The following is a 16,494-nucleotide window of genomic DNA, read 5'->3' as shown; positions in this document are numbered from 1 at the left end:
TCTATAGCCTGAAGAACATTGGGTCGGATATTGGCACCTTACGGTCATGCATATTTCGGAAACTTAATTAATTTATTTAAAGATTTAAAGGTCTCAACTCTCATTATATCTTGAAAGCTTAATTTTTATAAGTGACACTATTTTTATTCTTGTAATCTAAATTCTAGATCGATTTTTTTTTTCACATTTAAAAAATATTTTCATGATTTATAATTGAATGTAATTTTGTTTTCTTATTTTACCTAACAACGGGCACTGTAAGAAATTTAAAGAAAATAATTTCTTTCAAAATCGATTTGCATCATAATTGAACCATCCACCGTAGTAACCAAAATTGTATTAAGCAGTTTCAATATCTGAATACTTTTTTTCGATTATTACAATTGAATCTCGAACTCGTTTCAAACCTAAAATCTTGACTTCAGATCAAATTACATTTGATAGGAAAATAAATTTATTTTGAGTGAGTCTGTTGTGAGATGAACTTACGAATCTTTATCCGTGAGACAAGTTAACTCTACACATATTTACAATAAAAATAATATTTTTAATATAAAAAATAATATTTTTTTATAAATAATCTAAATAAAAAATTCGTCTTGTAAAATTGATATCTGAGATCGGCTACAGGATTTTCTCGCCATTCATTTTTCTATATAGATAAATATAATTACACATATTCTGGAAATACAAAAGGAGAAAGGGCCCCCACTTAAAGCCTTTATTCTACCGCCACGTGTCCTCAAAATATTCCAGTCTAAAGAAAGAATGAGTTGTTGTGTCTCTTTTCTCCGGAGACGGCACAGGGAATCTAGATCTTACGGAATCTCCAAAATAATCATATAAATAAACAAACACCTTTAATCCGAGCCCATATTGCTCGAGCAGATCAAAACCTACTTTCTAGTTTGATCATTGTTGGGAACCTCGCAATTTTTTCCTAGGGTTTGTTCATTCTGCGGTAAAGTGCAAGTTTCGCTGTTCATTTTCGTAGCCTTTTGTTTCTTCGATCACATGAATTGTTTTTGGTTCGAGTTCCGTTATTTTGATATCATCCTCGTGTTGATGATATTAGGCATTTACTGTGCCTTTGTCTGTCGTCTGCTAGCAAACTGCGTCTTGATAATTACTTTGCTTCGGGTTGTCAGGTTAACTGCAGTATTAGTGGGTGAATTAGAATCATGGCACCATTAATTTAGGCTAAGTTCTTGTAACTGGGATTTCAGGGTTCTTTCATTATTTCATTCATGCTACATTGGGCATGAGTGAGATTCACGCAATGGATTTTAAACCGTTATACTATTTTCATCGGTGAATGAAACACAGACCCAGCTGTTTCACATTTATTACTATTGATACTTGCGGCAAATAAATGTCAAGTGCTAAACATGGTCATAATCATTGGTGATATGTTTTAGTCAAGACTTTGAATTTTCAACATGGCTTGTAGGACGTGTGCGCTTATTCTTGATTATCTAAGTGCTGCAATTCTGATGGCAGATGGTGACTTTCCTATTTCAATTCGTACCACAAGTTTTTGGTTTTATATTTACATATTTTCCTGCTAAAATGTGCTCCAATTTAAAGGTGTTTGCACATTTGTGTCCTCACAGATAAGGAATGTTGCTCGAGTGTGTAAAAGATTGAAGAGTGATCAACATAGAAACATTTTCTTTCTATTCATCTCCGGAGAAAGTCTCTTGGTAATGTGGTTAAGAGGCTACATCAAATTGTGCAGGGGAATTTATTTTTTGCCAATGTATGAGAAATAACATGTTGGGGTTCCAGCAGGTGGTGGTCATGTTGTTAATATTGAGATGTAGGACTACATTGCTAGTTTGCTTAACCCTTGCATAAGATTCTAGAATTGCCGCATAGATGGGGCTTTTTATTATTCACTTGTGAATGGAATGTGGAAGCATAGATTTAAAGAGATGGATGACTACAGGGATTCTGAAGCTGCTCTTCCTAGTTGGATAAGCAAAAACTCAGCTGAAATGTCAGAATCTCATCTATTTATTCTATCTTGCATCGTTGCCGGTTTGATCGGAATATTGACCATCTTTTTTGCGGCATTTCAATGGAGAAGAAATATTAATATAAGTTGGATGAAAGCAATAGCAAGATCAAAGAAAAACCCAAAAGTCAAGAACAAAGTTCCACTGGCTGCTCATGCATGGAGTTTGGAATCTGTTGCTCGAGGAAAAAGTTTAAACTGCTGCGTATGTTTCAAGTCCATGCCACCATCTCAGGCTCTTAGCCCTTTAGTGGATTCAGATAACTCCATTCGCTGTTGCAGCACATGTGGTGCAGCTGCTCATTTGAGCTGCATCTCAAATGTACTCAAGGACTGCAAATGCGTATCAATGCTTGGTTTTGACCATGTGATGCATCAGTGGGCAGTGCAATGGACCGAGGTGACAGATCAACCTGACGAGTCTTCTTTTTGTAGCTACTGCGAGGAGCCATGCAGTGGTTCTTTTCTTGGCGGTTCCCCAATCTGGTGTTGCATGTGGTGTCAACGTCTATTGCATGTTGACTGCCATGGCAATATGTTTAATGAAACTGGTGATTTTTGTGACCTGGGTCCTTTCAGAAGACTTATCCTATCACCTCTGTATGTTAAGCAATTGAATCACAGTACTTCTGGCGGATTTCTCAGTTCTATTACGCATGGAGCCAATGAAATCGCATCTTCTGTACGTGCTACCATCAGAAGTCAGAGCAAGAAGCATAAACATAGAAATGAGATCTCTCCTGCTGTAGGTGATAACAGTAATATGAATGAACATTCATCCACAGAAAGCACTGCTGAGACCAGTCAAAAGGTTAATGTTTCTCACAATCTCGAAGAAAATTGCAACGGCAGTACAACTGCGGAGGAAGCGGATCAGCAACATAAAGAAGAATCGAAAAGGGTGGAGAAGACTCCCAGTTTTAAGAGAAGCTCATCAATTAATCAGAATGATGAATCTCTTCAGTTAGGAATGAGTCAGAGATATGAACTGATTGATTTACCTCCAGATGCCAGGCCCTTGCTAGTTTTTATAAACAAGAAGAGTGGAGCTCAACGAGGAGATACTCTCAGGCAAAGGCTTAATATTATTTTAAATCCTGTGCAGGTAAGAAGTGCTCTATTAAATGTTTCTGATAGTTGCTGACATAGTCATGCGAGCAGTAATAGAGGCTGACTCTGTATGTTCCTGTGGAATCAGCATCTAAATGTAAATTTGCATCTATTTTTGTCACCAAATGCATGTGAATGTGAATAACTATTATAAAATATTATTTATCTCAATTAGCATCTCTTCTGCTCTTAACGATAACAAATATCAAACGTGTATTACATCTTTTCCCCCCCTTTTATGATTGGTAACAAGCATCAAATCCTTGTTTAGTGGAACGTGGTTTATTTTGCGATGTGTCTTGCTTTGAAAAACACAAGAACCTTGACAACAAAATAAGTCAGCTTTTAGAAACGAGGAATCTTAAGATCGGTTGTTTCACAGGTGATAAGTGTGCGGTTATAGTTGTGCATTTGACTATAAAAATTGTTAACCATGGGTTGTTTCTGTTTATTCCTTTGGCCGCTAATATAAGGTTCATTGTCTTTTCGTAATACAGAACATAAAAACTGAAAATTAAGAAAGCTCATTGGTGTTTGTTTCATCTTCAAATGATTATGGCGCATATGTTTGGTGTGTGAGCCAGGATAAAATTTATATGCATTATTCATGTGCATAGAGGTGTATGATCGACATTATTTCTGGTATTGATTTAATGTGAACTGTATTTTATCTCTACCGACTTTCTAATTTATTAAATTGGACTCTGTTTTTATTTTGCTGCGTTGATATTGCTTTGCCGTAAACTGACCTGCCTTTTAAATGGGTTCTACTTAGGTTGTTGAATTAAGCTCAACGCAGGGGCCAGAAGCTGGTCTTTATTTATTCAGAAGGGTGCCCCATTTCCGTGTCCTTGTATGTGGAGGAGATGGTACTGTTGGCTGGGTTTTGAATGTCATAGACAAACAAAATTTTGTTTCTCCTCCACCAATAGCTATTCTTCCTGCTGGAACTGGAAATGATTTGGCTCGGGTACTTTCCTGGGGTGCTGGCCTGGGTTCAGTTGAGAGGCAAGGAGGCCTGTTCACTCTTTTGCATGACATAGAACATGCTGCAGTTACCATTCTTGATCGATGGAGGGTATCAATCTCAAATCAGCCGGGGAAGCCACTCCAATCCCCAAGGTTTATGAATAACTATCTTGGTAAGTTCAGATTTTCATTTTTTTGCCAACTTTTAAACTCGAATATGTGTCACTCCCTGACCAGCAAACAATTTTTGTGACATTTAACATGTCTTTCAAGTAGCTTATATGCTGTTAGTTTCGACTAGCTCTCTGCCTGTTTCTAACTGCTGAGCAGGGCCAAGGCTTTGTTTTTTATGACACCAATTCATCGACTATTCTTAAGATCTTATACTTTGTGGCTTCTCTTGCGTTTATGTTATTTGATTGGAATGAACATGACAGTGCCTTAGAAAATATCAGAATGGTATAAGTATGTAAAATGTGCACGGGACAAGTATCGCTTCAGTACTTTGGCAAGAACAAGCCACATGCACAGACGAGATTATCATCTTCTCTGGTCTCGTTTATTGTTGGGGGAAAAATATGTATACCTTTGAATTTTGACAAGGGATCTGAAAATTCTTTTATGGTATGAAGCAGGCTTTATTCTGTCAATTCACATTTCCTTGGACTCGTTTTAAATCTGTTAATATATCAACTACATGTTCTTTTTGGCACTTGCATCCACTATGGGTGGGGTTTTCTTGGCAGATTATCTTGATCTGTTTAATATTAACAATAATTCATTTAGTGGTCATCATACTAAGGTCAATAAATTTTATTACAAGCAGTATCATTTTGTTCCTGGCAATCGTTGTAGGTGTTGGATGCGATGCAAAGGTTGCTCTAGAAATCCACAATTTGAGGGAAGAGAACCCAGAGAAATTCTATAACCAGGTAAATGAAGTGATCTCTGAAAGTGTTCTGCTCAGGGTTGCCTTCTGAAAATCGTGCTTTTTTTTTTTGCTGAAGTTTTTATGCATATGCTTGTTATGTGCAAAGTTTGCTTTTATCTTTTTTAAAATTATCTGCAACCAACGACTTTATGAGGACTAATTATGGTCATACATAAAATCAGAATCCTTGTATAACACCAAACCATCCGCTTCGTTTTCTATGGTGATGGGTTTTTTTCCTCGTCGTTGTTGTGGGCTTAATATTTTGAAAGCAACAGGTTGCTTTATAGTTTTCAAGAACGTATGAATAATATCCAGTTAAAGAATCGTAATAGGAATGTATTCAGTTAGTAAACTGTATCCCGTGTGTCGTGGGACTATTACGCACCTCAGCTAGTGCCAGTTATGCCTCATGTAATTATTTTTGAGATTCTGTCTGCAATTGATTAAGAAAGTATCGGTCCTGCATTTTTTTACTGTTGATGTTAACTTCAATTATTTCTAATAACTCATTCACCATAGGGGCACAAAGTCGTCTTTTGTTTGTTTGTTGTTCTATGGCGCATAAAACCAACATTATTTCAATATTTGAACCTGTTCAAATATTTGAATCAAATAATGTAATTCAGACTTCCTGTAAAACTATGTTTTTCTTCTAAATGTTGCTGTGTGTGAATTTTCTTTCACTCTTCAGGTATTCTAACTAAAACATGGTCAATTAGTGCAGTGTCAAGTACTTTAATTTCCATATCTGATATCTTATGAAACATTTGAATGGTTAATTCTTAAAAAGTCTGGGAAACTCGTCATTCAGTATTACTAGTATCTTACTCGCGATGCACATAGCTGCAGTTAGTGTTTGCAAACTCTAAACATAAATTATTATAGATTTTTTTTAAACAAAAAAGTGATTGTGGATTTTTTTAAACAAATTTGTTAAGAAAAAATCCATAATCAATTGGTTTTAGAGTTTGCGAACATTACCTTAGTTTATCTAATTAATTATAGAATTTGTAACTATAAGCGTTGAATAATTAATTAAACTTATTAATATAGCATAATGAACATATTTAAATTTTAAATATTACTATAAAAAATTATTATATAAAAAAAACATTTATGTAATTTGAGATAACATTCAAGTTATGATAACAATCTTTTACGGTCAAATTGACTTTTTTACCATTGTATTCAATATCTTGGCTGAGTAGAATTGTTACAATAAAAAGAATAGAAAAGGATATTTAAAAAATCATATATTATTTTATCTATCAAAATTTTAAAGAGTGAATAAATATTGTTTTAAAAGGTCAAAATTCTTCTTGTTAAATAGTGAATAAATTTTGATTAAAAATCTCAATTATTTTTTAAAGCATATTTAAAAAATATTTATATTAAAGTTCTGATTAAGATACACAATAATAATAATAATTTACGGACAGTCGTACCTAAAATTATACTTGATGTACTGCTGCCGTGACATTACCAACTTATTTGGCTGCTGTTTGAGTATTGTTGTCATTTACTAATATGGTGACTTGTCCTATTGATTACTTTGTGCACATAGCAGAGTAAACTATTATTATTGTTGCAGTTCATGAATAAAGTTCTTTATGCAAGAGAGGGTGCCAAGAGTATCATGGATAGAACATTTGCTGACTTCCCTTGGCAAATAAGGGTGGAGGTTGATGGTGTTGAGATTGAGGTTCCTGAGGTAAAGGCAATCAACATATTTATAGCAAAGATTGTCTTACTGAACCATTTTTCCCTACAAAGTTTATTCTCAATTTTGTCATTTGTTGCCACTGCAAGGTCGATTGTCTTTCTTGTATGCAATTGCCCTGGATACCACATGAGTGCAGAGAGCTCATTGAATGTGTGATATTGCTTTGATTCATTTTAGGATGCAGAGGGTGTTCTTGTGGCTAATATTGGAAGCTACATGGGTGGTGTTGACTTGTGGCAGAATGAAGATGAGAGCTACGATAATTTTGATCCTCAGTCTATGCATGACAAAGTGCTTGAGGTTGTAAGCATTTCGGGCACATGGCATCTGGGAAAGCTGCAGGTATATTTGCTTTTGTTAGTCCAGGCAACTATCTTACCTGAGAAATTTCTGTTCCAATTGAATGCCCAGATCAGTTTGTTAGGATGAATTTTAGAATCTGATCTCAAGAATGCCCTTGAAGCCTTTAGCACCGCACCCTCTTCTAATTTATCGCGACCAGTGCGACAGAAGTGTACAGTAAGGCCAGTGATTCCTTTTTCAAGGATTTTACTGGATGAGCTCTACATGAATCTGAATGTGACATGCACTCACTCATGAATACTTTATCAGATAAATATGATTTTCATGTGTGTCGACAGGTTGGGCTGTCCCGAGCTCGCAGGCTTGCACAGGGGCAGTCGATTAAGATTCAGCTTTTTGCTGGTTTCCCTGTTCAAGTAGATGGAGAACCATGGTTTCAACAACCTTGTACATTAACCATCACACATCATGGACAGGTATCCCTATTTCTCCATCGCCCCCTCTGTTTTCCCCCTTGACACAAACTTTTTATTGTAAGATGAAAAGATATTGGATAAATGAATCTTATTACTGCCTCTGACCTGATACACTCCTGAATGCTGAAACCTTATATATTGAATAAGCATGAGGTCAGCCACTTTTTACACTCTCATTGACGTAGAATGTTGTGTCTCGCGGTTTTTATTTTCTCCCAGGCCTTCATGCTCAAGAGAGCTGCAGAGGAACCACTTGGTCATGCAGCTGCAATTATTGCTGATGTTCTTGAGAATGCTGAGTCGAATCATGTCATTAATGCGTCACAGAAAAGGGCACTTCTTCAAGAAATGGCTCTGAGGCTGTCCTAAACTGTTTTCTGGGTTTTTGGTATTGATGAATTCATGGTTTTCTGTCGGTACCCTTTATTTCGTTCGGGAGTGGTATCGGCTGTTTCATATGTAATATTTCCTTGTATATTTGCCACAAGGAAATGCTTGCTTCAGTGCGAGTTAATGTAGTTTACTACATCATTTAGTATCTAGTGTAAATAAATATATGTATAAAAAATTTTGGCAACCGCAGAAAAATAGGATTTACTTTTTCGATTAAAAAAAATTTGAGAACCTTAATTGCAGATGTGTCGATTTTACGTCTCTATGTTGTATTCAGAGCAGCTGAACTTGAACTAAAACCTTTAATCATTGTATTTCAAATGTCATTTTTTTTTGTTTATTTGGATGTGTAGATTTATCCACTCTAGCGACGGGCATAGACTATTCATCAATAGATCTATTAATCGGAATCTGGTTTTGGATTATAACAATGCTATTTTTTTTTTTTCTTTTTTACTATCTTGTTTGTTTGCCTCATAATAATTTTTTGATGATTCACGACTTTAATTAGACGTTGTGATTAAGAGATTGTTTGATTAAGCTTATTAAGATTGTGTTTACTTAGTGAAATTAATTATACATAGATAAATAATATTGTGATTATTAAATTAATTTTATAGGATGTTGAATAATGATAGATAAACAATAACATGTTTATTTTGATGGATCAACTTTGTGATTGATATTATGATTGAGTGACGAGTTATAATTTTAATATATAATATTTTTTTAATTTTGTATTTGTAAAGCTGAGATTGTGATTTTTATTGAAGAATGTAAATTATTATTAATTCACATGTAAATTATTTTAATTGACCAAAATTATTGAGCATAAATATTATTTATTTTTTAAAACAAAAATTAATAAATTGAGTTAAATATTTTTATTCATTAATAAGGATAGAATCCAATGAAATGTATTAATAATATATTAAATCATTAGAATTTGTATTCATGTTTTATAATTTTTAGATATATTTTTCATATATTAAAATCAAATGAAATATATTAAATATATCTTAAAGTATTTGAAATTTCTATTCATGTTTCATAATTTTTTTTTAAATAAGGTTTTTACAAATTATTTTTTTGGAAGTAAAGGATATTAATGTAACTTTTTTTAATTAAAAATATAATTAGTTAAAATGATTATTTATCACATTTTTTATTTGTGATAAATCATCAAGTTTTAAAGTTTAAATTAACTAAATATGAATGAATTTTATAAGTTAATACGAGCCCTAAAAAAACAAGTAAACATGAGATTAATAAGATTATTAATATAATCATATGTTTATCATAACAAGTAAACGATACCTAAATACATCGACTTTTTAATACCCGAAAATTAGCATCGAACAAATTTTCATTAGTATATATGCTTAAACCAAATCATAAATGGTTGCACGCCATAATTTGTACGTCACATGGAACATAAAAATGAACAATTAATGACGACAAATTATTATTTTGTTTATGTAGAACTAATGTCTTTCCAGAACCAATTTTAGAGGTTCAAATAAAAGAAAATAAATGGGAAGTTTTATTTTATTGAATAGACAGTCAAAGTTATTGACGCGACCACTTCAACTGCAATTTCCCTATATTTTCCGTCGTCGGCCAAGAATTGATCTCTCAGTATACGCGTTTCATCACTGAATTCACCTCAATATATCAGCCACTCCGAAACACCATTTCTCCATTATCAATTTCGCAACTTTCTTGACTTTAACCTTACGCCAGAATCGGTCTGCTTTTTAGGAGAGTGGAGCTCTACCACAGTGTGTGTTTTTTTTCTCAGGTACTATTTTTAGTTTGATTCTGCGATATTTGAATTGAATATATCCTTTTTTTTGTTTACTGGGCCAGCTCCAAGATTTTCTGGGTCATATTCTCCATTATTATGGTTATTCTATCAGAACTGTAATGTAGTGTTCTAATCTAGTGATTTGAGCTATTTTGTTTGCTTTTGCGCGTTAGTGGGGAACGAGGGTCTCTCTGCTGAAGGAAAAAGAAAGATTCATTCATAATATTTGTTTTTAAAAAAAAAATTGCTTCTCAAGTCCTGGGAATACATGTTTATCGGTGTTTTTTTCTTTTTTGAGAAGAAACTTGTAATTCTTGATACATTTTCGTGGTTTGATGCTCTGATGATTTTTTTCCAGCTTGGTAGAGATTCGTATAGTAATCAGAACCAAGGTTTTCAAGTAAGACAAGAACCTACTTTGGCCTACCTTCTACAGCTGACTCAAAATGTTTGGTCTTAAGAAATCTTCCTTGCATCGGTTGTCTAAGCACAAATCAGCGGAACAAGGATTTCCTATTAAATCCAGTTCTAAACCTTTTGATTCAGACAATGAGTTGAATGATAGGCAAAGCCTCAAAACCTCCGGACGGACTTCCTCAGAACCCTCTCTTATTGCATCAAATTTGAATTCAAACCCGTTTGATGACGATACAATTAAAGAAAAAAACTTGCTTCCTTCAACGGCCAGAAACAAGTATAAGAATGATTTTCGTGACTCTGGAGGATTAGAGAACCAGACCGTGCAGGAGTTGGAAAATTATGCTGTACATAGGGCTGAAGAGACGACAAAGGCAGTCAACAATTGCCTCAAGATTGCGGAGGACATGAGAGAAGATGCTAATAAAACCCTGGTAATGCTACATCAGCAGGGAGAGCAGATTACAAGAACCCACATGGCTGCTGCTGACATTGACCATGATCTTAGTAGGGTATGTCTTATATGCTTTTGTAACAGATCCTGGTAGTATAATAAGATTTTGAAACTACAAGTTAGTAGAAAAGGCACAAGACTTGGGAGATACCACAAGTAATGATTCACCTTATCCACATCTTCAGTAGTGTTTTACATCAAGCCGTTCCTAATCTAAGTAATAAACATAGGGTTTCATCCACCCATGACTATTTGTTTATATGATCTTTTACTCGAGTAAAAATGCTGACTTAGGCTGTAAGGTTATAACAAGAACTCGATTTGATTCTTTTGTCATCAACAAATTTCCCAAGCACTGAAATCCAAGTTTGACCTGTTTTGTTTATCTTAATTACTTTAGATAATAACTGGTAAAATTGAATCTTGCCTTTTTCAGTTATTATAATAATTTTCTTTGAATTAGTTGGATCTTGCGCATTTCTTCTTATCAATTTGAATACAGATAACGATCTTCTCGTCAAGGAAAATTGTGTGAGATTCCTTGATATAACTATTGGTTAGTAATCGAAGCCCATTCCTTAGGCCAAAGCAATGCTTAGAGGAGGCAGGGTTTGCTATATTATTTTTTTTTATTTTAGCTGTTGTCTTTAGCATACGGCCTAATTACTTTCATCTTTTCTTCTGTTCCCCACCTTTTGATTCAAAAGTTATGCCCTGGCTCCCTTGCCTTTTTTCCTTTTAATGAGGCACAACGGTGCCTACATTCAGAATCTTGTAATGAAATATATATTTACTATCGGCATCAATATTGTTTTCCAAAGGTTGAAGAATAGGGTAATTATTGGTTATAGTTCTATACAATCAATTTAACATGCTTATTTTACCTTGATTTAAATGAAAAAGAGTTCCAATTTGGCATACTTTAACAAAAGTGTAGCTGCAACAAGTTGGTCAATTGCCAGGCAAATATGACCTATATAGTGTTTTCTCCTTTCTAACTTGAAACAATCATCATTCATTGTACAAGTTAACACTTGTCCTCATTTTTATAATTTATTTGGCCTGCTTGTCTGTTCCTAAGTGGAAAAAAAAAGAAGATATTGGAGGATTCTATGATGGATGTGTTCTCAATATGTATGATAGCAGACAACTGTTTTAATCTTAGTTGAGTCTACAAGGCAAAAATTGAATTCAAATCCTAGCATAATTTAAGAGAATCCTAATTAAGTTAAACTTTAGGGAGATAATATATTTCCAACAACAATTTATGCTTTGTTCTGTTTTTTATTTATTAACTTTAGGGTGAGAAGCTTTTGGGAAGTCTTGGGGGAATGTTTGAGAAGACATGGAAGCCTAAGAAGACACGGTCAATAAGAGGACCTGTAATTACCAACGGTACTTTGGTTTAATTTTTTGGTGTAAAATTTTTTAATCTTGTGCACATTTTTTGGTATGCATGAGTAGTCTTTCGTCTTGACCAGGCTCCTGGTTTAACACTTCTGGTTATACTGTAGATGATTCACTACATAGAAAAGGTAACCACTTGGAGCACAGGGAACAGCTGGGGTTGACTTCTGCATCAAAGGAACGATCACATAGACGCACACCACCTCCGGAAAACATGAATGCCTTGCAGAAAGTTGAGGTAAATCATGAACAGTGCTATCAAATTTATTGACTGACCAATGTGGAAACCTAATTATCTTCTGATATTTAAAAAAATCTATTTTCTGATAAGCTTCCTTTAAATGCTTGAGTTTTGTTTTGAGTTCTCTTCATGCTATTAAATGACTGAATCACGTGTAGCAAAGCAGTGTGGTTTAAAATTTTGATCTACATTATTGACACTAATTTGAAACCTTTATATTGTTTTCCAGTGTGAGTAAAACAATATTAATGCATGTTTGTGTTTCAGGGATAACTAATTTTTAAAATTGTGTGTTCATTTCAGGCAGAAAAAGTAAAACAAGATGATGCTTTTGCTGATATAAGTAATGTCTTGGGGGAGCTAAAGAATATGGCTATTGACATGGGTTTGGAAATTGATAGGTTTGCCATTCTGTCCATCCTCAGGATATTCAACATACAATATACTTTTGTAAAATTCTTAGTACTTATCCATGTTGCTAACTATTCGTGCTCTTTTGCGTACTTCAGTCAGATTAGAGCTGCGGGTGATCTTGAGGGTGAAGTGGATGTGCTCAATAGCCGAGTGAAAGATAGCAATCAACGTGCCCGCTATTTGCTAAGAAAGTAGATGACTCGGTTTGTTGCTGGCTTCAAAATTTCATCCTCTACCGCCATGGGATGTAGTATTGCTGCTGCATGGAGTTTTTCTTTTCAATACTTGCAAGGGTTCTAGTCTTTGTTATCCTATGGTTGGTCATCATTTCATTTTTCCATTTGAGGGGAAGTCGAGTCGATTGTGATCGTTATGCAAAGAATGTGGAGTGGATGTTCAATTTAATTTGTTTCTACTTGGTTGTTTGAGTTGGAGCTCATTTTCTACCTTTTCCCCTTCAAGATATGTTCATCTTCTTGTCAATGATGCATATACATTAATCATACATTGGAACAATATTTTTTCCATATAATTTCGAATTCTTTATTTCAACGATTATGCTTGTGATCTACGTTTTTCATTATATCATTTGTCTTGCATGTAGAGTGGTTACCAAACATACACACACAAAAACAGAGGGAGAGAACGACTACAAACATAAAATCTATGGATTTCAACTGTACTATTACATAGTTTCTAATTTACCAATATTTTGTTCATGTAATGTTAAATATATTTTTCATTGCTTTGTGTCATATGATGAGCAATATGGTTTAAAAAGTGATCTGTTCAGTAGGATAGTGGTACAGTGGTAGTATTACAGTTTGTAATAATTAACATGATCCACCAAATGAGAATGTACAGAATGAAATTATATTCTGTATATTCTAACATGTAACCAATTCTATTAGTTTAAAAAAAACAATATTCATTTGGTAGTAAAAACCCTTGTTCCATACCACATAAAAGCATCCCAAAGCAAAAGCCCTTATTGATGACAGCATTTATGAAGACAAGTACATGGTTCATGGGTCACTTGTTTGAGTTTTAAATACCCTTCATTCAACCCCAAACCCATGACAACTTTCTTTCTTGTCTTCATTTTTCAACTTCACTTCACACTACAAACCACACCTTTAATTTGCTCTTACCATATATCTTTTCAATCACAAGTCGCATGAAGAGCTCAGGGTCGACCGCGGTGACCGATAACTGGATTCCAGCCTACACTATAATTGTCCTCATGCTAGCCACAAGCTCAAGCGTATCGGCGCAACATGCTTCCACAACTACTCATCTACGCAACTTCCCCGATCATCACCATCGGCTTCTGTTTTCTCCGAGCCTACATAGCCTTTTCATTCAACGTTCAAGACATCATCAACCACGGCCGCCGCCGAGTGGAGATGATGAGATTGATCCAAGATATGGTGTCGAGAAACGTCTCGTCCCAAGCGGGCCGAATCCGCTGCACAATTGAGTAGCACACGGTGTTTGTTCCTCGGTGGCCATGAATCCTCCAAACACTTCATGCAAATGAGTAAACATTTTGTATGGTGAAGCTTACTTAGAAAACTTTTTTTTCTCACTGCCTAGCTAGTTCATTTTCATCATGTATTATGAGCACTTGAATTAACTTGATATGTAGCAAAAACAAAGTTCAAACAGCATTGCTGGTTCAAGCTGTTGTATCAGTATTTAATTCAATGCAGGCTCTCCTTGGGGGAGGAGCTCAAAGTATGGAGTTGCAGAAAAAGCCTGTAATTTATTTAGTGTACTTTTTGTCTGTAGATCTATGCATAATATGTTAAGCTTGCATACTTTTATTTAGTTATCAATTAATTAGTTTAGTATTGATTCTTCTCTCTTAGAGATTCAACGGCAGAAAGAAATGACGCGATATTATTTAGTAACATGTTTTCTGTGTCCATCACTTTTGTTGCCTGAAAAAATTAATACAGTTAAGCTTATAGTACAAGTGGGATTGGAAAGTATGAGTAATAAATAACTAGTACCTGTCACTGTATATTTAGACAGATGAGAGGTTTTTGTAGTATTTGTAGCAACATTTCACTGACTTCACAATAATGAATCAATCAAAAAAAAGAGTACAAAAGAGAGATGCAAGTGTATTGGGATATGAGAAAATGCCAACAGCACTGGCTTCGTCTTCTGTATAGTAAAAGTCAAGACTTGTGTTGGCAGAGGATACATTAAGGCTCATATATTCGTGTGAAATTGGTTGGCCCACCTTCGAATTCAACACTTGGCAGACTAGCAGCATGTACACTGTCCAAGACCAAAATGTTGGATGGGATTTACGCGTATCCAAGAAGAATTCAATCCCAGGACTAGTATTTTGCATATATAATATAATTTCTTGATTTTTTGAATTTACGAATTGTCCTTTAGTGAGTGGGTGCATGTGTCAAATTGGTTAATCCAGTTGCCATTTTAAACTAATGTGAAACATGGGTATGGATCATCGTCTTTCATATCAAGACTTCCTTGTCGCGACTGGCTTTTACGGGTTCAAGATTTGTTTGGCTTCTATGTGTTCGAGAGAGATGATCTCTGTGCATGTGACATTTTGATAGTAGATTCAAAAGATGAGACTCTATGTACTCTTTACCGACAGTACATTTGATTTCATTTTATAATACCGTGAGCCCAATCAATCTTTAATATAGGTGTACACTAGACCTAGTAACTAATACAACTTCCTCTCCCTATATAAATGGTTAACTTGCTATATAAATGTATTTCAACCCGTAATAAATTGCTTTGATCCATTTTAATCCAATGTTGAATAAAGGTGCGTATAAGTGTGGAAATGGTCGTTACCATTCAAGTGTACTCTTTAAACCATCCGCATATAGAAAAGTTCATTTTCTACATTAATACCAACTCTCCATCTCTAATGTTTTTAGTAATCCGCTATGCATCATCGTGTATTATCATCATCATCATCACCATTATGTCGTCGTCGTCGTCAATTTAGGGATGTCAAAATTGCACCCAACCCACCAACCAACCTAACATGAGTCGACCCGAAAAATATCGGGTTAGAGTTGAGGGTTTTTGGGTTCGAGACGAGGGTTGACCCAAAAACTAACCCAAAAAATTTGTTTTAGATGGGCCTCAGTTATATAAGTAAAATAAGTATCATTCAAATATATTATAAGATGCACAACCAAAATAAAAACTGAGAAATAATCTCAAGTGAAGCTATTATGTTTGGACAAGCAACTCCATAGAGAAGATGTGTTTTTGCAAGCTAATCATTGTTAATATGTATATGAATGAATAGTTGGAGTATTGACAAAAGGCAAGAGCCAACAACCTTGGTTCTCAACAAATCGTGAACTGGAATTCAATGCTAGTCCCTGTGATGCCTACATTCTCAAACCAACAACGGACAAAATTCTGCAAAACCAGCCCAACCTCGATTAAACATAAACATCCATAAAATCGTGATTATGTTAACTTCAAATTTCTTACAAGAACCCATCCTAAACAAACAACATAAATTGAGTATTAAAACATATCATTGTCTGATAAACACAAAATTGTATTAAACCAAAAGGGATCGCGACAGAATTGGACTCTCTGATCTTCACTTGGCTAATACTACTACTTTTCTTCTTGTTCTTAATGGCTTCATCTATACCTTTCTTCCACCAGGACCTGAAATTGAATGTAATATTGAATTAGAAAACACGTAGTTAAAGTTGCAAAAGGTTTTCACAATTGTTGTATTATATTTTTAAATATATTTGCATGCAACCTTTTGATCATCAAAATTTTCTTGTGCAAGCTTGAACTCGGA

The 16,494-nt window shown here is 34.6% G+C and overlaps 3 protein-coding genes across 4 annotated transcripts; all 3 read left to right on the top strand.

Annotated features, from left to right (window-relative positions):
* Positions 1 to 754: 754 nt before the first annotated feature.
* On the top strand, positions 755 to 8,219 carry LOC140878888 (diacylglycerol kinase 1). 2 transcript variants are annotated; one of them, XM_073282515.1, is made up of 8 exons: positions 755 to 961; positions 1,614 to 3,122; positions 3,903 to 4,269; positions 4,952 to 5,028; positions 6,622 to 6,741; positions 6,931 to 7,095; positions 7,395 to 7,532; positions 7,752 to 8,219. In XM_073282515.1, exons 2-8 carry the CDS (start codon positions 1,911 to 1,913, stop codon positions 7,899 to 7,901), a joined length of 2,229 nt encoding a protein of 742 aa, XP_073138616.1. In that variant the 5' UTR covers positions 755 to 961; positions 1,614 to 1,910; the 3' UTR covers positions 7,902 to 8,219. The 2 variants fall into 2 exon arrangements, with proteins under 2 accessions (XP_073138616.1, XP_073138621.1); XM_073282520.1 differs by having other exon boundaries at positions 755 to 966.
* Positions 8,220 to 9,567: 1,348 nt separating this feature from the next.
* LOC140877085 (SNAP25 homologous protein SNAP33-like) lies at positions 9,568 to 13,223 on the top strand. The gene is made up of 6 exons (XM_073280599.1): positions 9,568 to 9,726; positions 10,091 to 10,661; positions 11,905 to 11,998; positions 12,118 to 12,248; positions 12,555 to 12,652; positions 12,761 to 13,223. The coding sequence occupies exons 2-6, from the start codon at positions 10,179 to 10,181 to the stop codon at positions 12,858 to 12,860; spliced, it is 906 nt and encodes a 301-aa protein (XP_073136700.1). The 5' UTR covers positions 9,568 to 9,726; positions 10,091 to 10,178; the 3' UTR covers positions 12,861 to 13,223.
* Positions 13,224 to 13,842: 619 nt separating this feature from the next.
* LOC140868325 (CLAVATA3/ESR (CLE)-related protein 10-like) lies at positions 13,843 to 14,145 on the top strand. The gene has a single exon (XM_073272914.1). The coding sequence runs from the start codon at positions 13,843 to 13,845 to the stop codon at positions 14,143 to 14,145; it is 303 nt and encodes a 100-aa protein (XP_073129015.1).
* The last annotated feature ends 2,349 nt before the right edge of the window (positions 14,146 to 16,494 follow it).

Source organism: Henckelia pumila, chromosome 1 (genome assembly GCF_033568475.1).
Source record: "Henckelia pumila isolate YLH828 chromosome 1, ASM3356847v2, whole genome shotgun sequence".
NCBI classification, from domain to species: Eukaryota; Viridiplantae; Streptophyta; class Magnoliopsida; order Lamiales; family Gesneriaceae; genus Henckelia; species Henckelia pumila.
This window is presented reverse-complemented; position numbering and strand designations above follow the sequence as displayed.